General features: G+C 37.8%; 1 protein-coding gene across 8 annotated transcripts in view; it reads right to left on the reverse strand.

Moving 5' to 3' along the window:
• USP40 (ubiquitin specific peptidase 40) overlaps window positions 1-21,555 on the reverse strand; it is a 52,077-nt gene that overhangs the window by 5,403 nt on the left and 25,119 nt on the right. For 4 of the 8 annotated variants that reach the window (XM_068686198.1, XM_068686195.1, XM_068686196.1 and 1 more), the window contains exons 7-27: window positions 19,739-19,882; window positions 18,883-19,011; window positions 18,214-18,315; window positions 17,760-17,867; window positions 16,499-16,820; window positions 15,947-16,028; window positions 14,683-14,854; window positions 13,694-13,778; window positions 12,630-12,700; window positions 11,257-11,576; window positions 10,216-10,342; window positions 9,436-9,493; window positions 8,940-8,993; window positions 7,754-7,842; window positions 7,013-7,099; window positions 5,683-5,719; window positions 4,381-4,445; window positions 3,751-3,825; window positions 2,519-2,645; window positions 1,530-1,624; window positions 289-407 (exon numbers count right to left, since the gene is read on the reverse strand). In XM_068686198.1, the coding sequence (XP_068542299.1) occupies window positions 289-407; window positions 1,530-1,624; window positions 2,519-2,645; window positions 3,751-3,825; window positions 4,381-4,445; window positions 5,683-5,719; window positions 7,013-7,099; window positions 7,754-7,842; window positions 8,940-8,993; window positions 9,436-9,493; window positions 10,216-10,342; window positions 11,257-11,576; window positions 12,630-12,700; window positions 13,694-13,778; window positions 14,683-14,854; window positions 15,947-16,028; window positions 16,499-16,820; window positions 17,760-17,867; window positions 18,214-18,315; window positions 18,883-19,011; window positions 19,739-19,882 (2,468 nt within the window). The other 4 variants (XM_068686199.1, XM_068686201.1, XM_068686200.1 and 1 more) reach the window with 4 other exon arrangements.

Raw genomic sequence — 21,555 nt, forward strand, 5'->3', positions numbered from 1 at the left:
GTTCTGAACCAAAACAAGAGGCTATTGGAACACAAAAAAAAATCAGAAAACTGCCAAAACTGCTTTTAAAAATATAAAATAAGGCTTAGCATAACAAGTGTGATATGATCTACTTATGTTCACACTTGCCCATTCCATACCACTTGAGTTGAAAATTGTGTTGAGTAAAAACTTGAAATAACCAGAGATGGGCTTTATTTGGCTGAGCCGATTTACGTCTCCACCAATCCATTTCACAATTCAGTCAGTCTCTTGCAATACTACTTGAGTGTTCAATAAGAAACCTACTTGAGTTGCTGCTTGTTGTGTCGTAAAAGCTTGCCTGGGCGCTTACTTTCCACTGTCCAGGCTCTGAGAAATGTGGGCAGTGGGACAACGTGCTCCTGACAACATGATAAGGTCATAGCCTGAAAAAACAAACATTTCTTCAATAACTTCAGCAGCCACTCTGCTTGGAAAGAAAATGATTCTCAATGCTATACTGAAGCAATTAGACACAGGGCAAATTATTTAGACTTATTCCAGCTTTTGACTCACAGGTAGTGAGCAGGATCAACATATTTGCTTTACGACCTCAAAGCGAGTTGACCTTCACTCCCTCCCAACACTTCTCAATTTTTCCTAAGTTTCTAAAGTATCATTTAAATTTTTTTATTTTTTTCTCCAGCCAAAATTTGTGTAACTGGGAGGGAACGAGGTTGACAAAATCATTGCCATGATCAAGTGCTGTAAAAAGCTTCCTTAAACCCTTATTGAGCACACAATACTGTTTCCATGCTAGGACAAATCTTGTTCATAAGATGCAAATGGCAGTTTTGCACAGCAGCAGTTTGGATGAGACTGTGAAACTGAAGTCATAACCAAAATGGCAAATACTGGTATGGATCAGAAACTGGAGAAATATCCTTTCCCATGCCATTAAGTAGAACGACCAACTGGCTAAATAATAGAGTCTTACAATAGTTGTTTGTTTTTTTTCCCCTTTAAAAGTTTATTAAACTTTTGTTTTTCTGGTTAAAAAAAGCATTAAAAATCACCTTAGTTTCTGGCCAAAGAAACTAAGCTATATTTCCCTGAATGACAAACATGACCTTCTGTGCATCTAAAGCAATTTTTTATTCGTTAGATTCAACATACAAAAAAACACGCAGAAAACTAATACAAGAACAATGTGAAAATGAAAAGTGGCTTTTGGGGAGTGCTTGTATATGTGTTCTTGTCATGAATAATTTGTACATTGTGAAATAAAAATAGGGCTGCAAGCCAAAGTTCCAGATGAAGTGCAAGAAAGGCTTTTGCAGCTCAGGACACATGACAGGTAGAATGGCAACTGCAGGGAACATACTAAGGAATTATCTGAGCTACATGCTCAAACTGCCTCTTGGTACTTACCACTGAACATGGCATATAAGCAAATGCCATATCAGAACATACTAGAGACAAGGGAAAAGGAAATAAAAAATATGTATTAATATAGCTCAATTAATCACAGTGTTGCTTTACATTTCCAACACAGGAGAGCATCTAACCTGCATCTTCAGATCTTCCAAAGTGGCTTCGCCTGCTATTTCTATACTGCCAGCGTAACACAGATCCGTGTCTGTTTGGATGCATTCTGGTGAGTCTTTAGATGGGGGCAGGAGGGGAAGAGGGAGGAAGAAAAACAACAGTAAAGTGAGTATGACATTGTCCATGGTCCTAAGAGATGGGTCACTTGTAGGTGAGATTTCACTTTGATACCTGACCTAAGGTTTTTTTTATGGTAGTTTAAGAAACCTACTGAAGTCTGTAAATAGTATTAATTAGTGGTTATGCCTCTGAAATACAGGGTGTCTTGCAAGGAAAATTAAAACTGTTCTTACCTACACTACTGGACTCAACATGGAAGTCAGACTCTGACAAAGCTTGAGAGAAAAGGAGGAGAAATGGAAAAACAATCTAAACTTCTGCAACACAGCTCAGTAGCAAAGGAAGAATTTACTCTTACTATAGAGAGGAAAATTGGTTAGTTTTCCCTTTTCCAATTTGTTGTTTCCCCAACTGCTTTTCTCCTTCCTTTTCAACCCTGCATGTAAATGTAAAATTCACTCATTCTCCAGCTTCTCCAAAATCAATTTATCTTGAAGTGAGACAAATGTGACACCAAGAATCTGACATTTGAAGCCAATCACATGCATGCGCTTTGAGTTGATGCCTTATAATACTGCCACTGCCTTAAGTATGGAGAAGCAATTTTATTTGCTAGCAGGTAAACAGCCCAGGCTTCAAGCTCTAATGAAAATCTTTGTCCTTGACCAAATATAGCAAAGAAACATAAGTCCCATCCAGCACTCTTGGTCTAATAAAAAATTAGATCTCTTATGTGTCTCCTTTCACCATAAGCTTACTGAAACTTGTACAGTTGCTCACAGGTTTCAGGAGGATTTTAAAGGTTTGGATTAAAATTTAGATTTTTGACCAAAAGCCCTCATTGTTATCACAGGCAACACGACTCCTTTTGAAAACTGATCAAGCTCACCTCCAGCAGGAGACACCTGCAAATCATCCATCCTGCAGGCCAACCCATTCACTTGGTCTAGTCCATTTTCTCCATGTTTCATATGGCTTGAAGGCTTGAACCACCAGATGGGAATTTTCAGAAAGCCCTGAAAAATGAACAGAAAATACCAGTCAGCCCATGTGTTCCAGTGCAAATTAAAATTTTTACCTTCCTCTGGTGAAGAAGGAAAAAAACCTCGTTCAAGTCTGAGTTTTTGTAAAGATACTGGCATTCTTTTTACAGGGACTACTCAGTGAAAAAAACAAAACAAAACAGCCTCATATCACATGCTATCACCATCCTGCTCTGCCATATGGCATCTAACATTACGTTTTCAACTGACTGACATTTGTCTGGAGATCCAGACATAAATATGACCTTACCAGAGGAAGCTGTATTCATTTAGCTGCAACGTTGTTTTGCCAGTTCAGAGATGCTCCTGATTTTCTTACCTGCTTCTTTCTTAGTGTCCCTTCCTGGCTGGAAGCAGGTAAGTGGATGTTTCCCTCTTTTTCTGAGCAGGATATAGGCTTTATTTCTTCTCTTCAGATGCGGCTCTGAACTGCTCTATTACCACCCATTGTACTGTTGCAGTAAGTTCTTATCCTACATTTTTGTCCTCGCAATAAACTATGCTAAAAGTATCTGTTTTTCTTTGAAGAAGCTTTATTCACCACAAAATTGCTGAGACCTCTACTACATGCCCAGTGCTTCTTGTGGACTTCTAGCCTCCTGTTTCAACTTACAATGCTCTATATCACTTGAGGTTTGCTTGTGCAGAAACCTTCCATGACCATTGCTGATGACAGTTTCCCAGCAGGGCCCTCCACTTTCAAGCACAACCATCAGTACAAAATCTGACTTTAAAAAGAAACACTTAAATTCCTTTTTTTTTTTTTAATGATTTTATGAGGAAATAGTAGCATAAGAATTGTGCCTTCACAAGAACCTTGCATTCCAGAAATACTGGTTTCTTCCAGATTTGCTAACCTTGACTCTTCTAGACAAAGCTGCTGCAATGGCTAATTTTTTATTTTTTTTTTTTTAAACTACAGAAGGTTAGAGCTGTAAAACTACAAAAAGCATTATTATTTCTGACTAAAAATATTTCAGTTGAAAAATTCTAGAATAAGCAAGAGAATAATTTACTTTCCTATTCAAGTATCAAGATGCAGTCACCTGACTAAAGGACATAATTTGTTTATTTTTACCTTTGGTGGAAGCTTTCCTTCAGTTATAACCAAAGTATCTCCTCTACAAACATTAAGCTCCTTCAGAGTGGCATTCTGCAGGAAGAGAAAGCATAGTTGACTTAAGTCTACATGTTCTTGTGCTTCGTTTTCTAAATTATGGTTTATCTTTTTATGCAATGTGTGCCAAAAAGTGTTTTGTTTTTCCACATCCACCATTTGGAGATAACTTTGCAGCAGGACACAACTATTACATTTACAGGAGTCTGCACTGCAAGAGCCCTTCCAGTGCATCCTGCTGAGCTGCACATTTCCTTCACACCTCTTACCAATTAAGATCTCATGTTTATTTGTAACGTATGCGTGCTAATCCTAGACTTCAGGAAAAACTATGTGGATACGGCTTAAAAATAATACCTGAAAACAGGAGCCAGGTGTGTAAGGTTTTCATTGCAACCTATTGTTAAAATGCCTTCATATGGCCTTGTGAAAACAGAACACTGCTGAGTAAAGTAGCACACAAGAACACCACACATTTGCTTTATAGCAGTTCTCTTTGGAAAAGTCTCTAAAGAAAAATGCAGCAGACACTGTTGTGTGTTTCAAGTCAAAACTATCATGTGATTCAAGTCAAAAATAGGATCCTCTTACTTCCTGACTTAATGCTTCCCCTGCTTCATAGCACCAGTCAATCCTTCTCAAATGCCAGCTGTCACCTACCAAAGAACAAAAACACACACGGAAAACTAATTAGCCAACATTACCGTTTCATGGAAGAAAAAACACACATTACAGATCTCTTAATTGTAGTCATAGCTAAGGGTTGTTGCTCTTTTTTTTAAAAAAAGATTTAGCACCTATGCATAAAGCATCAAGTACAGAAGGAAGAAGTACAACTAAACTTTTTAATTTGATTAAAAGATAACAGATGAAAATGCACTTCATTCTTTGCAGAGTACAAAATTTGATTTTCACAACTAAACCAAGCACATAAGGAATCTCATCAATAATTTATGTGGAGAAAGGACTACTTTGCAGTCTTTTTAAACAACATCGAAATTCGGTGAAGCCTGACATTTCTTTGAGAGAAGTCAGATCGCAAAGCTCTACACAAGGCCAAATTTAATTTTCCACAAGCAGTAATATAAAAAGAAAGCAATGAAAACAGAATTACTGTTTCTTGGCAGTAAACTTATACCGCAGGGAAATGAAAAAGGTTAAGCATGTATTTAAAACATCATTATGTACTCCACCCGTATGTACATATAAACAAGAACACAATACTTAATTTTATCTTGGGCTATTCAATTTGTAATCTGACAGTAATGTGTTTCAGGTGAACATTTTTTAATGGAATATGGCTTAACATGCTGCCATCACTCCACCATAACACAAATTCAGCACTTAATGTTTAGAAATAAAACTAGAAAACACCACCACTCCAAGTCTGTTCTTCTTTCTCCACACCAGCATCAACACAAAGACGTTCAGCCAGGAAATTCACGTGTGATGCAAGTGCTATCTATATCTCTTCCTTAATCCTCATAAAAATGGTCAGTAACAGGAACTCCTACCACTCAGATTCCCAAACAGTGACCGAATTGTGATCTCATTTTGAACTTGTTTTTGCCAAGTGACCTAAAAATGCCTTTTTCTTAGGCAGTTCATCACATGCAGTGGTTTCCAATGAAACTGATGTCTAAACAGCCAAACATCTTCACCTGTACGTGCACCCAACTGTACATTTCAGAAACTGTGGGTTTTGCCATATTGCAATTAAACAAAGCTGGAAGCTGCACAACCAGCTTTTATCAGAGCAAAACCATAAGTTCATAAATCTTTCCTCTCCCCTCTTCACATTACAACAACATAAATCATTTTAATAAGTTTTAGGGTACCAAGATCTGTCTTAAAAGCCTGGAAAATACATTATTAAACAACAGTACAACTAACCTGATAATCCAGATTTTTCCAGCATTAAATTTAGACACTGGAAAAAAAGAAAATAGAAACATAAGTTGAGACTTCACATTCTGAATTCATAGGGTGGGAAATAAAAGTTTTCAGCAAATCTACACTAAAAATTCCTAAGACACAGAAACAGAGTGACTGATTCCTGCTCAACTCCTAAAAGCAATATAGTTATGTAGACATGGTGCATTTGAGCTAGATATTACACCCTTTAAATAGGGTATTTTTCTCCTGTAGGAAGTTTATTGTGTCATGTGAGTAGGCTCACACACACTGTTAAAAGAAGTTCGTGCCATCAGTTTGTTGGTTCACTAAAAAGTTCTGCCTCTGAGCTCAAAAATGCACCTTTTAGAAATAAAACCTGCAAAACTCACTTTCTACTACTTCTAAATATCAGCACTCTGGACCAGAAAGGGATTTGCAGTACTGAGGACTGCTTCCCTCACTCTGTCCACAGTTCTTCCTGACTCCTGTCACTCTAATTTCATCCATTCAGAGTTTGATAAACTACAGAAGTGTTTGCAGCAAAATTGTCTGTAGCAACATGCCTTTAATCCAGTAACCCTCACTAGCTTGTTTTCCATAAGCAATGTAAGATGATTGTCTTAATTCCAAACTCTTTCCAGTCCGTATACAGCCTACCATCCTCCACAAACGATGCAACTATTGAGTCTGATCGACTGGTCCAAGATAGAGTTATGGTGCTCACTGCATTTTTCTGGATTTTTCTGTTTTGACTGTCAAGCACATTCGAACAACTTTTTGAATACACATTCCCAAAGACACTGCATCATCTTGGTACACTACATTCTATCTCACCTGGACTTGGCCATAATTATCATCAAAAGCTGCCTTGTCCTCTTTGAGCAGTGCTGTCAGTCTAACTTGCAGACCTGTTTTTATAAAACCTAATTGCACAGCATGACTCAAAAGCATGCACAGAGAATCATTCTGGTTGCGTAAGACCTCTAAGATCATTTAGTCCAAAGATTAACCTAGCACTGAGAAATAAATGTAAGCTACCACATAAAAAATTTAACTGGCAGTCTCTGCTATGATTACATCTCGTTCTAAGTATTGCTGTTTATAAAAGGAGTGGCTGGTCACGCATAAAGTAGTGAGACTACATTCATTTGAAGGAAACATGATGTCTCTTTACTATTTGGTGAAAGCTCAAGGCAAGTCCAAACACTTCGTTTGACACAACGTCCCCTGGCAAGCTGAAGCGACACATGGGTACAAAACAAGGTTCTCTATGAGCAGCAGACCTGACCCAAGCATGACATAAGCTTTGAAGAGCATCTAGACTTACTTCTTTCACAGAGGCAGTCTCTTCCACAACTATCTCCATCTCAGGGCCCATATGTTGGTCATGCCCAATAATAAAATATAAGAAGAGCTAAAAAGGCAAGTATAAACTGTTTAGAATACATATTTAAGTACAGAAATACTGAGAGAAAACTCCCTAATGCACTCAGTTATTGCATGCAGTACCAGCTATTGCACTGTTGCCATCCGTCAAACAGCACTGCAACTACAGAGAACAGAGGAGCACATGCAATTGAGTTATGGCCATCAGTAGAGCTTCATTAAGCAGCTGTATACGTGCTTTGCCTGCTGCAAATGAGAGATAAAACCTGCTAGCTTAAGCCCTATTCTGGCCCTTTGATCAGAAATATACAGCTCCCCCACCATGTTTACAACTTGCAGATATCAAATATAATATTATCTCCCTTTTCTTACTTTATGCTCTTTTGCTCATATGCACGTGGAAAACTGCAAACAGATCAATTATAACAAGTGATTTACAATTAGTCAAATGAGCTATATTAACTGTTAGTGTATAGGCTCTTGGCCTTGAGCACCTGAGATAAGTGACATGAACATTCCTGATAACGTGTATAATTCTTCAGACTAGTAAGCAATTTTTCCCCCATACCAATTATCACTACTACCATTACAAAAGTACAAAGAGGACCACGTGAAATATTGGGAAACATGAACAAAGCAAAAAAGCAGCTCTAGTCCCTTTTCAGTCCCAGCCCGTTTATACCTGTGTGGAAGTTGGAGCTTTTCCCCGGCACAGCCCAAGCAAGCTTCCCATTTTCAGTTCCGCTTCCTTGACAGTATAATCTTCAGGCACTTCAGGGAAAAGAAAATAAGGCAAACATCATAAGCTGCTGTTTCTTGAAAGTATCCATTCTACTATGCTGCTCTTTAGAGAAAGATAAAGTTCAGTGACATTTAAGGAGCTTAATTTTCCACAGTGTTTACATTAGATCCATAAGCCTTCTATCACTAGGGCAAATCTGCATAAAGGTTTCTCCCCACCACCCCTTGTATGGGGTGACAGAAGACTTCAGAAAGGAACAGACATTTCTAGGTTATCTGGCTCAACCTCCTGCTCAAAGCAGGACCAGCTATGATGAGGTTTTCTCAGTCAAGCTCTGAACACTTCCAAGGAAGGCTAACGATGCATCCCTGTGCCCCATTCCTGTTGTTTAACCACTCAGTGTGAATTCCCTTTTCCCTGCTACCACACACAGTGGGAATTTCCCTTGCTGTAATTTGTGTCTGCTGCCTCTGATCCTTTTATCCAATTCTGCGAAGAAACTCTGGGAAAAATCTGACTCCGCCTCCTCCACAGGTCCACACTGAGGAGTAAAAAAAATGACGATTTTCTCCCAAGCCTTCTCTTCAGGCTGGAAAAAAAAAAAAGCTTCCTTTCTCTCATGTTCCAGACCCCAAACCATTCTGGATGCTTTCCTCCAGACTGGCTATAGTTTGTTAGGGTTTCTCTCTCATGCTGGGGAGTCCCTAAAACAGATACCACACTCCAGATGTTGTCTGACAAATGTTGAGTAGAATAGAATTAATCTCTTTGGCCACCACACCGAACAACAGTGAAAATAAAGCTTGGGTTTCTATTCTACTAAAGTTGGTCATCAGAAGCAGGGTTATACAGTGACAGTAGTATTACACATCTAAATCACAGACCAGGCTGTGGCACGAACAAGTTCCTCTATTCCTGTGGAAGCAAAAGTCCACACATTACTCTGTTTAACATCAGATACAAGCAGCCTTCTCATAGTGAGCAGGAGCACAATAGTGCTTCCTCCATCACCACAGGATTGAAGTCTGTTTCAGCTGCACTACAATCAAACAATCAAGCCTTGCACATCACTTCAAGTTTACCAATTTAATTTCTTAAAAAATGATACCGAAATAAGTAAGTTTACCTGGAGAGAGAAGTTTCCCATTTCCACTAACAGGTCTAAGACAACTGTCACTTGCTGTAACAAAAAAGGGTGCAGAAGAGAGGTTGATATATTAAACAATTCAAATAAGAAATCTGGCTCAGAAATTTAGACAGGTAACATATTTCAGATTAATGACAACAACACATTTATCCTAGAGGCTTTACTCTGGAGATATTACATCAAAAGGAATGAATTCCTAGGGACTTCACGAACAAGTTTTTATCCTTTCAGTGAAAGATTACTTTCTCTTTGAGGCCACCTGTTAGCCACAATGAGTAAAATATGAAACTGGCCAAGTGTTTCCAAAGACTTTTCTTGGGGAGCTTCAGGAGGCACTAGGACGTGGGGCTGGGCACCCTGCTGGAGCGGGGTTGGGACAGGTAGACCCAGGGGTCCCTCCCCACCTCAGCCAGTCCTGTCATTCTGTGAAATTTTAACATTATGAGATCTGTAAGTGAAGCAGTTGAACACTTACCTAGCTCTTCGTCTAGTTGAAGCTCCTGTATTGCTTTCATTTTGATATCTGACATCACCTAGAAGAAAAGCGATATTAACGCCTCCGATACAAAAAGCCAATGTCAGCTGTTCAAATGCCAGTCCACAGAAGGTAGCCTTCACTTTACATTCATCCCAGTTATGTTCTTATTCCTGCTAACATTATACACAGCTAAGAAAACATTTCTTAATATTATCACACAGAAATATGAACTCTGCATTTATTACATGCAACATATTTGGAGAAATTTTTCTTATAAAAAGTATTCCAAACAAAAGAAAATGGTATTTAACTTTTGCATTTATCAGAAGACTAATATTTTGAAAATATTCACTTTGTAAGCAGTACGTTCTGTAACAGGAAATAACTTAAAAGCAGAAAAAGTATCAGAGAAATCCACCCCTTGGCAAAAACAGCATTTCTTTCTTATCCTGTTTTGAAAGGAAGAAATAGTATTTTCTTCCTCTTTCAGGTTTTGTTACTGGCAAAGCCTCAATACACTTACAGGATGGTCCAAAAAGAAAACTGTTTCACACAAAGACACTAGTGTAGACTGCACTGTTTTAAGTTACCAGCGTTATGGTCTTATTACAGAACAAAAATATTCCAGTAGCTTTAACTCCAAGCTGCACACTATTTTCCCTACAGTAGCTTCAGTTCAAATGCTAAAACCAGTCTTCGTTAATCTGCCCAACTGCACTAGCCAAACATCTCAGGGAAACAGCCCGTCTTAAATGCCTGAACAATCAGACTTCTTACTGTTTCAATGGTGGCAGTAATTTTAACGTGTTTCTCTTCATCTTCCGTTCCGCAGAAGTTTTTAACTTGGAGCCAGCTGATGTCGTATGTAAAAGCAGTCAAATTGCCACTTGAAACATTCACAAAGCTGTAAAAATGAACAGTACAAACATAGTCAAAGACAGGAGAACTTTGTATTATTTGGGCTAGATTGCTAAATACCAACACTCTTAAATAAATCAAAAATTCCAAGGTCATTAATAGCGATGGCCTCAGGAAGAATCCAGGCACCACTGGGCTGGCCATCGAGTAAACCAGGAAAAACTGTTTTGGTAATTGTCTTTCAATGGAAATAGACCTTTTGAAGGCACTCAATCAAAGTCACTTTGTGAGGCTAGATTTAAACCTTCAGGAAAAAAATATTTAAAAACCATACCAAGTAATAACCAGGCTTTGAGACTTTGTCTTTGTGTCTGCTACTACACAGAAACAGCTCTTTGAGAAGAACTCACCAATGTAGCTGCAATTTTTCAGAGCTGTTTCAGCTAGGAAGTTAGAATTTATATAACAAGCACATACACACATCTCTAAAAACAGGAACCTAACCTCAGGACTACGCACTTGGAAGGGAAATGAGACCATAAACTTGCTTCTGGCAACTTTAGATTCAACTTGGGAGATTCAGCAGAGCTGAATAGTCTTCTGATACTGCACGGTTCTCTCATTCCACCAAGTCTCTCAGATAACCACAAAACTCAAGGCTTAGAAATTCAAGTTACTCCAAAAATGTGCCAGCACACTGGGCACAATTTGTTCTCATTAGGTGTTTCCTATTTCAAGTGTAAAGGATGTGACTGCATCTGCACTTTAGGAGCAGTTGATAAGAGATCCCAAAAACGTTAAGACTACATTATCTTGAATTTAAAAAGGTCACAAAATGAAAATTAATTTGAATAATGTACATAGAAACATCTATACACACACATCTAGCATTATTTTAACTGAACAGGTTTTGACACAACTGCTTTTTTGATTAATCATACTTAAAATCAAAATGGTTACCTCTGGTCATGGCTGTCTAAGATTAGCACTGAACATCCATCCGTCAGACCAACACTTCTGATTGTTTCCTTCATCTGTTCTTCAAGAAGTACTTCCCAGTTCTTGCCTTCTCTATCAGGTCCTGAGCCATTCTTTAAGATGATTCCTCCTGACGGTGCTAAGGCCCTGTGCAGATCCTCCAGTTTTGTGCTGCACGGAAAGATGTGCTGCAATTCTGTGAAGTGTTGACCCTTCCCTCCTTCATTATACTCTGCCAAACGAAGAACGTTTATGATCACAGGTTCATGATCAGGGCCTGTCATCACCTTTGTGCCACCAACCTGAAGTAAGGAATGCACAGTTTATGTAGAATTCAATAATGCACATTTTTGTAAACAGGAAATACTATACAGCAGTAAGTGACAACAGCAAAATTATTGAAGCAAAAAAGGTGGAACCTCTCTCATTAGAAATAAGCCATTTTTAACCAAATGCCTACTGAACAAATGAGAGTAACTCAAACATACTGGGACAGAAACGCATACTGCTAAGGTCTGTTCCATGTTTGTATGTATAGTAAATAATGTTGGTAACAGTAACTGGGTAAACAGTGGGTGGAAAAATCAGTCTCCACCAATTTAGAATAGCTGACTTTAACCCCTCAGGGTTATTAAAAAAAAATAGCATGACAGAGGCAGGTGAAGAGTTAGATTTAAGTCTGTGCTTTCTGATTTTTATTTTTTATTTTTATTTTTTTACCTAGGCCAAGACTATAATTACTTACTGAAAACAATCTGATTGTGTAAGAAGCTGGATATACTATATACATATTTGTATATATATACTTTTACAACAAAAATCTGTTTAAAGCTGTATTTTATTCCATAATATAGATGGAGGGCAAACTTCTGCTGTGTTACATAATCATTGAAACAAGCATTTGCAAGTTAAGCAGAAGCCTGGATATTGAGGGGACCCAAAAGAAGCATAGCATTTCAGAGAGACCACATGCAAAAATAGGTGAGTGGTTCACCACAGGGTGTAAGTTATCACATTACAATCAAGTGATCTCCTACCAAGAGGCACCAGATCTTCTCATGGTTGTACTCCAGTGTAACTGCCATTGGATACCTACAGGCACCTATTAATCTGACCATATCACATTCTGTATTCTGCACAGTTCTACCAAGAACCACACTGTACATCACACAGAAGGTTAACAGTGACAAACTGTAAAAATACAGCATTCTAGATGCAGTTGAAGGGGTGTCCTCAAAGCCAGTGTTAGCATGTCAGTAGCACAGCTGCAACATAGACTGAAGCTTCCAAAACCATGTTTAGAGACTGCATCTTATCTCTTGGGAACTGAGAAAAAATATTTGATTTTCACTTACCTCTTTCCCATTCCACACAAAAATGTCTGCTCCATCAGCCAGCCCAAAGCAGTCCAGTGTCAGCTCATCTCCTAAAAAGAACAAGACATCAAGCTCTTCTCCCCCAAAAAACAGACATGCAGGGTCAGCTGGTAACTGCTATATGCTGGCACATTCTACTCTGACTCAAGTCCACCACTACAAAAGCTGCTGTGTGATTAGAATTTACAGGGGGTAAGTTAGGGTTCACCCCAGTAAGACAGGCAACAAGAGTAGGTACAGAGTGAAGATGGCCAAAGCACAAGTGTTTCAATTCCATTTCCCTTACAAATCAAGGCTCACACTAGCAGTTGATAAAGCTACTTGGTCAGTATTATCTAGATAAGCTTTAACAGCCAATAATTAGATTTAAAACAAAAAGGCTGGACTTAACAAGTGAGTTACATACAACGTGTTTCATGCATATTCTTTGAAATACTGACATCCACACTGCAATTTATTTTACCTTCCTACCATAAGCCAGATGCAGTTTTTTTTTTTTTAAAGACTTTGTCATTTAAAGAACCATACTAAGATCTGAAGCAATACTAACAGCTCTGAGTGCATCTGCATTTTGATGCCAATATTTTAAAAGCTGGGCTATGTTCTGAAAGATCTAAAAGAACTCTAATTTTCTTAAGCAGACCATAAATCCTGTAAAAATGTAAAAATAACCAAATTGATTTTTGAAGACTTATACCTAGAATTACATGACAAAGCTGGAGATGGAACACTGTTTTAAAATAAAAATTTTTATGTTGAAATTAATGTTTATGTAATCATTTACATTTGCACCATTCCTACTTCAGCTTAAGCCTAAACTAAATTTTCCTTTAGTATCACCCTGGCTCCTCTCTCTTACCTCCTCTACCTATTAGGTAATTATAATGAAAACAAATACTCATAAGCAAATCAAAGTCAAAACAGAGGCCATTATCTTTTTGTCAGCATATACTTCTCCAAGATGTTTTACTTAGGAAACCCTCTGTGTCTTCAATAAATACACCAAACAAATAACACAGAACCCCTGTACGTGATAGTCTTACCATCAAGAATCTCGTAAAGATGCAGTCCTGCTGGTAAAGGTTTGGCATTACTGAGAATCATGTCTCCTTCCCAAGATTCCAGTATCTAATTGGTAAGAAAAGAAAAAACACACAAAACTTCAACAAGCAGTAACTTAAAACACTCAAAATTACAACTTTGCTGCAAGCTGTTACAGACTGGCTACCAAGCTCACTTCGGCACTTAACTGCTACTTCTTTCTTCTAAACTAGTGGCACAGAAAACCCACAAGCTTTTTAGGACTTGTGCTTTCACACTAGTCACCAGACTAAAACAGTTTCAACTGAATGCTTATAATGTTGTACAATATAAGCAAATGATGTTTTCAGGGAGCAAGTTAACTTCAATTTACATTTTCAAACTCAGGTTGGGTTGGGCTTTGAGAAATCTCATGAGCAGGAGGTGTCCCTGCACATCACTGAGGGTCTGGAACTAAATGGTCTTTCAGGTCCCTTCCAGCCCAAACCATTCTGTGATTTTATGACAGATGGACACTTTGTAAAAGGCTTTTTGTCGACCATTCCTTTAACATAGTAAATACAAAGACACCACTTTTAATACTTAAAAGAAATCTTAAGCTTTTCTTATTTCTTAAACTTCTCTAAGCATTTCTTGTTAAGGCCAGCCAGCTCCTTGAAAACACAAATACATGTCACAAACTGAAGTGTCAAATGTAAGTCTAAAGTTTTGCAAAGTGGCTGCCCACATACAAATAATTAGCTTATGAACTTTAAAGTCTAATTAATTAAAGCTTCATCTATCAATCAAAAGCTTTGTCAACACATCAGAAGTTGACCGCAAAGCAATGTTTCCTTCTGTGAAAATCCATATGGCTTTGAGCCTCCTGAAATTACATTCACTGTTAAAAATTTCTCATTGAAATAAAAATCATGGCATAGATTCATACATAGAAAGCAGTTGTATCTCAAATAAAATTGAAGTGTTTGAGTTAAATCAGCATAATGAATACCTGGAATATTGACTGTCGAAGATCTCCTAGAGTTTTTCTTCTGTCAATAGTCAGATCCAGTACACTCTCTTTCCAAGTAAGTGAAGGATGCAAAGCTCCATTGTAAAATTTGTAACACGAGCTCAAATGGAGATGCAAATCAATACCATTGTTTGCTGAGTCACATTCCACTCTTTGAAAGAAAAACACAATAGTGAAATGGTGAGTTTAATGCTGACAAACTGCTAACTTATTTCAGAGATACATGACAACTGCAAGAAGCAAGTGATAACCTCATGACTAAATTCAGTGTCAGATTCTCTCCTCTATTAAGAAATATGCAGAGGTGCTCAAAAATGCCATATATGAATATATATATAGTACGTACAATACAGAGCAAGCTTAGACATCCTCCACATACAAATAAAACACTGTTATAGGGCTTGTTCCTGCACCTTGCTTCAACTTTTCTAAACAGGACAAAAATGCTATCTTTAGGGATGGGGAGACCATAGCGTTTTTTTTTTCCCCCTCTCCAGACTGTGTTCCAGAAGAGTCCTCTTGAAACAAACACAGAAAGAGAGAAAATTCCTGGAAAACTGCCAGGACAGACACAGCCATGCCTTCCTCCTTTATAACTATATTCGGTTCTATTAGCAAGAAGCTAAGTGACATTTGCTGCTACATTTAAAAATAATTAAGTTTCCACAGCAGAGAAGCATCGCACAAGACATCCATCTCTTGCACAAGTCTACATTTTGACAGCTGAACTGGCATTCAGGCACATCATCAGCTCTGTGTGTTCCTCGCCAGAAGGAAAATTTTCAACCAACCTAGATACCACCAGCTCTTTCTTTCATGTTTCAGGCAAAGGATACCATTTATCTGTTGTTTCACAGGAAAACAAGCCATTCCCCCTTCTCCCAGAGGAGAACTCCCTCTGGGAGTGTATTTTAGATAACGTATTCCATTCTCCTTCCAGAATTGTACTTTCCCATGAAAAGCTGGTACAATTTGAGGCTGTAAATCAATTTCCTCTGAAATTCTGCAGAATGAGTAGGTAGGCCACTAACAGGGAGGTAGGGGACCAGTAGAAGACAAACTGGATGTACAAATTGTATTCCTTGATTAACCTGTACGGTACTGAGTCATTTTAGTATCTAATTCTACATCTGTTCAATGACTTTCTTTAATTTTAGATCAATTCCAAGATCTACAGATTAAGAATGCTGTTTAAGAGATTCATACAGTTACATTATATACCTCTATACATTATATTATATACCTCTTCTTTTGCAGCTCAGTATTAGCAGCATTCATTTCATTCAGAAGATGTTCAGGAATTTGGTATCTTGGATTTCCTCGAGCTGTAACAAATAATACAAGCTAGTTTGGCCTCAACTGCTTAAAATGTGCTTTGGTAAACAAGAAAAGTGAGATGAAACATTACTGTAATCATTGAAAATAACATTGCACTTTCTTAATGTAGTAAATTAAATTGCAATGATACAACAGTCAAACAAGCCTTTTTAATTCTTCCATGTTCACATTTATCTTTCCCTAAGGGGAAACAGATACATGAATGCCTTTAGCAACAACTTGTTTAAGTAGAAGATATTCCGCTAGTATTTGTGAAGCATATGAGAAACAAGTTAGTGTCAGCTACAGCCAATTAACCATTCATTAGCTCCTTGGAGCTTTTTCTACCTTGAATCAAGCCTTTTTTCCAATTAGCACTAGAAAGTTCAGTGAGAACAGAAACGCTCAACTGCCTTCAACCTCCACAAAAACTGTAAATGAAGGAAACCCCCAGCACATAAAGATGAGTTGTGCGTACCTTCAGGAGGTCTTTTTAGCCGTGACTTTCGATAAAACAGCATGTAGGCACTCTCTTTACCCTGAAATTGTTGCTCAATATCCTCCTCCTTGATCGGCTGGACTTTTGAATCATTCAGATCAAACCAATGGCAACCAACAGAAGTCTCCTCTAGCCTTGTAGGTGTTTTTTCTAAATTCCACTGGATATCATTCTTCTGAGAAGGGCTTTGGAGATCAAGTCCTTGAGAATCTGACTTAAATTGGAGCTTGTATTTTTCCTTCAGACCAACCTTATTTTTGTCAGGACTGAACTGAAATATCTGAGGATGATTTTGCAAATACTAAAATGAAAGCAAGTACAAGAAAGAACATTTTAGTAAAGGAAGATGCTCTGGATTAAATATAGCAGACTACATTAACTACATGACCTGATTTGTCCTCAAATTCATAGACAAACTTTCATTTGTGGAAATCCATTCCAACAAAGACGAAAAAACAAGAAAACAAAGATCTGAATTAGTTTTAGTCATAAAGTCTCATTTGATATATCAAAACATGTAAACCAATTTACAGTTATTTCAGTTCTGCACTGCCCCATGTGGTTTTGAAATAAATTTGGTACTTGTGAAAAGTCACCTTTAGTAACATTCACAATAACACTGAAACTTCAAAATTGTTAATACTGGTTTACCCGGAACTTGTTTCTATCAGTTCTCTGTTAAAGTCAGAAAAACCGTCCACCCTTGTGGAAGACCCCTATTCAGATTTTACAACTACTTTTAAATACTGTTTTGAAACCTGCATGGTTGTTCTAACTCAAGAAACAAATATGGATTTTCCATATGTCTGTAGCACAAATGCAGAAGTATTTTTCTTAAAGCATAAGAAAATACAGCTACCAACTGGATAAATACAAGACTATTTCAAGGGTTAATTTTACAGACATGCCTTAAACAACTAAAAAGCTGTGTTTTTTTTTTTCCTAAAAAAAAACTTATTTCACTTATTTCTGTTACGACAGAGGTGCAAAGTTGTAATAGGCAAAAAGCTGGTTATTTTCTAGGCCAAAAATATAGATGGAAAAAGATGCATGCTTTCAAGCAGATGATACGTTCAGAGAATCTTGTTCCTGTTCCTCATGACTGATGTCTCACTAACCTCTTACACATGCATTACCTTGCTAGTCCAAGTGCCAGCATTTTCATCCACCATCCTATCAATTATTCATTAGGAATATGAAGTTATCTGAATAATCAAAAACTAACATACATACATATTACCTTTCGTAATGCTCCATATTGTTTTCGGTATTTCTTATTCCAGGACACCTTTTTTTTCTCCAGTAACTTCTGCCCTAATTGATCCACAGGTATTTGTTTAGATTCTTCCTAAAGAGAAAATAAAAAGTAGGATGACAGACTGCAAGTGTAAAAGAATCAATACGAAGTAGGTAATTGTGAAGTGATTAAATAATTCCTGCTTGTTAGTAAGCCAATTTAACATTGCTTTCTGTAACAGCTTAAGCAAGCAACTTCAGGAGTACTCCAAAAATGGCTTTTTTGCTATGAATAGTCACTATTTGTATTGAAGTTAGGTTAAGTTACAAGCTTTATGTGCTTCACAATAAGCTCAGAAGAGTTCTGTGTTCTAAAGCCTGTCTCTTGCATACTTCACCCCCTCCTTCTGGGTTCCTTAATATCAAAATAGAAGCAATAAACTCTTTACATACCATACCTCTGATAAAATCCCTTTCAACACTGCCAGTGGATTTTCTGCTTCTTTGGCATTTTCATTCTCTCTTAAAGCCTTATCTTCAATTAGCCTATCCTCATCTTCCTGTAGAAGAAAAATAATATTCACAAACACTTACTTCAAACACAGCCAGCAGTCTTCCAGTCAGTACTAACAACAGCATGTGTGATTTAGAAGTGTAAAGGAAGCCCTCTGAGTATTTTTGAGCAAGCTGTGCATAGTGTTTTACACAGGATTGTTTCTGCAGCCTCTTTACATAGGCATCTGGATGCCGTACAAAAACATCCAGTTCATCATATGACACACAACACGTGGTAAAGATGCACTCAAAGATTGCTACAACAGAGCTCAAGCAGCTTGCACTCTGACTGGAGTGTATATACACCCACAGTGACTATCTGTGCACATGCCATACAACAGGCAGTAGTAATACAACTGCCCATTAATGTTCAGCAGGTCAGAAATATAAACTTTGCCCCAAAATCCTGAGAGCTTCCAACCTGAAGAGATAGTATACTGCCAAAAACTAACCTCAAGGAGGTGAAAGACCAAACGTCTCACTAAAATATTAACTTGGATGTCTGTTTTATTCTCTTAATACTTTTTTTTTTAAATGTGATAGAGCAAGAAAAAGAAACCGTTAGCACTTACTTGTAATTGCCAGTTTCCTAATTCATCCACATCTTTGATATAAACATGATAGTGTCCTCCATAGCAGCCACCTTTATGTATAATAACAGAGAAGAGCTCATACATGTACTCTGAATCATCCATTTCAGTCTTCAAAAAGAAAAATAATAATAATAATAAAAAATATCAGCAAGTCTTCCACATAAGGACAGTTTTATACCATCAGCATAGCTTCTGATACTTTTCAATGTGCATTTGCACATGCAAAGACTGAAGGGGCTCTTCAGTGATGGGGAACACTAGCAAGGACCAACATGAAGCATGGACCAAGGCACAGGCTTATAAAGCAACTTTTTAGATGTTATTCTGAACAGTGGTGGAAATTCAAATATTTCAAATTTAAAATAAATAAATACTGATGCAAATAATAGAAGGGCTCAAATTGTTTGTAATAACCACCAGCTTATTTTGTATTCATTTAAAAGACTTGAGGAAAAACAAACATTTAAACTAGGAATCTGTAAGAAAAGTAACTACTGACACAAAATATATGTAGCTAAATTCATACGTGACAACATTATATATTTGTTAACATATATATCTGTTAACAGGCATTGCCAATACAAAGGTAGATTTAACTTCTTAAGAAAAACTCAGATTAAGTTGTAGGTCATTATTAAACCCTTCCACTTTGTATAGCTACAAAGTATTTCTCACTCTTAGAAATTAATCTTTTGGAGACATTTTACAAAAGCTTTGGAACTAGGGACATCGGAGAAACCTACAAGGTTTCCTTAACATCTGACAAAATGCAAAATTAAAGATATTAGTTTTCTGCTGAGTATATAGAAACTTTAACAAATATAACAGTACAAACCTGCTCACAAAAAGGCCTCAGGTTTATCTGGATAGGGAATGTATAGCAACTAGTTTCCTTGTATCGTTCACACTTCTCAAAGTCAAAGTTAAATCTCAGGAGAGAAATGGTGAGAAAGGGAGGCAACTTCCGTAGTTTAGCAGACTGCAAAACAACAAAAAAAGTTATAAGCATATTGTTATACAGAATAATGCTTCCACCTTGCTATGGTGGAACCTTTATTTTCCAGCAAAACTTTACAAGGAGGCAGACATGGCCAGTGTTTTCATTACTAGAAAATGCCTTCCCTAATTCTCAATTTTCCTGTCAACAAGCTACTCTAGAAAGCAACTAGGATCCTTCACTCCTGTGACACCCTACGCCTTCCCTGATCATCAGTTTCACACTTTATCCTGCTACAAAAATGAAGCAGAACATTGCTGAAATTGAAGTCAGTAGTTTCCATTTCCAAACATCACATGTTCTTTGTGAGAGGATTTTCACAAATTTCACACTATGAAGCAATTGCTTCAAATCCCTGGGCTTGTGCTCTCCCACGAGGTCAGGCTATGCAGTGTTTTCCCAGCAACTTTGCTCTTGACCCCTTGCACAGTACGCACCATCACCAGACCCACACAGCTCCCGGGAGTCCAGGGAGAATGCACAGAAACTCAGATCTCACTTCGCAAGTGCTACAGGAGAGCAAGAGCTTCACAATAGCTTTGCCATGCTCTGAACTATGCTATGAACAGCTACGCTCTGAACATAAGTATAGATTCGGTGGCCTCTGAGCACTGCCAGTGTCTCTACCCAACTCTCCATTTACACAGCCATAAATGGGTTTATCAGGAACACATGCGTGGCTCAAGAAAACTAGAATTAGGTATTCCATTTGCATGAATTGTGAAGACTGCTTTGCAGAGGCACAAAGGATTTTGCTCTTCCAAGCAACTCTTCCAAGTTTAGAGTGCTAATCTGACTGTATGATTAAAGTTTGATAAAGTTCTTGAACTCGAGATTTTTCAACTACTCTTTTTTTTTTTTTAGAGGTCAGGACAAAAGAGGGGAGAAAATAACTTCCAAAGACCCGCAAAAAAATGAAGGAAGAGAGGACAGGTATGGATCACCTCGTCTTTGAAACAAGCTAGGTGCATGCAGAGGGTCATGCTGTTAGACAACTGCCTCCCTAGTGCCGGCTACATGACCAAATTTCAGAGGTAGCCAACTGTTACCTTGCACTCCCTTGAACCCAGCAAATTTTAACTGAAACCCTCATAAACAAGCCACATGAGGCACTGGCAAAGTTTCATGAACTCTCCTAAGATACTGATTAACTTCACCTGTCCTGAATTTGCCTCTGCACCTCCTGCCTTCCACATTAGGCATGTTGCAAGGTTTGGATCACACTCATCATGGCACAGAAGAATGTCCAAAGCAGGCCAAAGCGCTTCGCTGTTGTGAAGAGGGCAAAATACATCAAAGGCAGGGTGCACTAACAGGTATGACTGCTTCCCCTTTACAAAAAATACCAGGAATATGAGGAAAAAATGAGCTACTTTAAAAAAAATCTTTATGACATCAGAAACAAGCACAGAAGAAAGCCAAACACCATTTTGTCCCATCCTGAAGAGACCTACAATTCAAAGACCTACAGCTCTAGTAAAGCACTCACACAACTGCCTTTCCCAGACCCTGGCTAAGAGCACAAGACACAGAAGTCTTAACAAATTTGATTACTCTGATAGGGAAACTACTCTGAATCATAAAACAACAAAACAAGAACTGGTTTTCAGCACAAGGATGCTGTAAGATACTCTGGCAAACAGAAAGCAAGCCTA

Source organism: Anas acuta, chromosome 6, assembly GCF_963932015.1.
Source record: "Anas acuta chromosome 6, bAnaAcu1.1, whole genome shotgun sequence".
NCBI classification, from domain to species: Eukaryota; Metazoa; Chordata; class Aves; order Anseriformes; family Anatidae; genus Anas; species Anas acuta.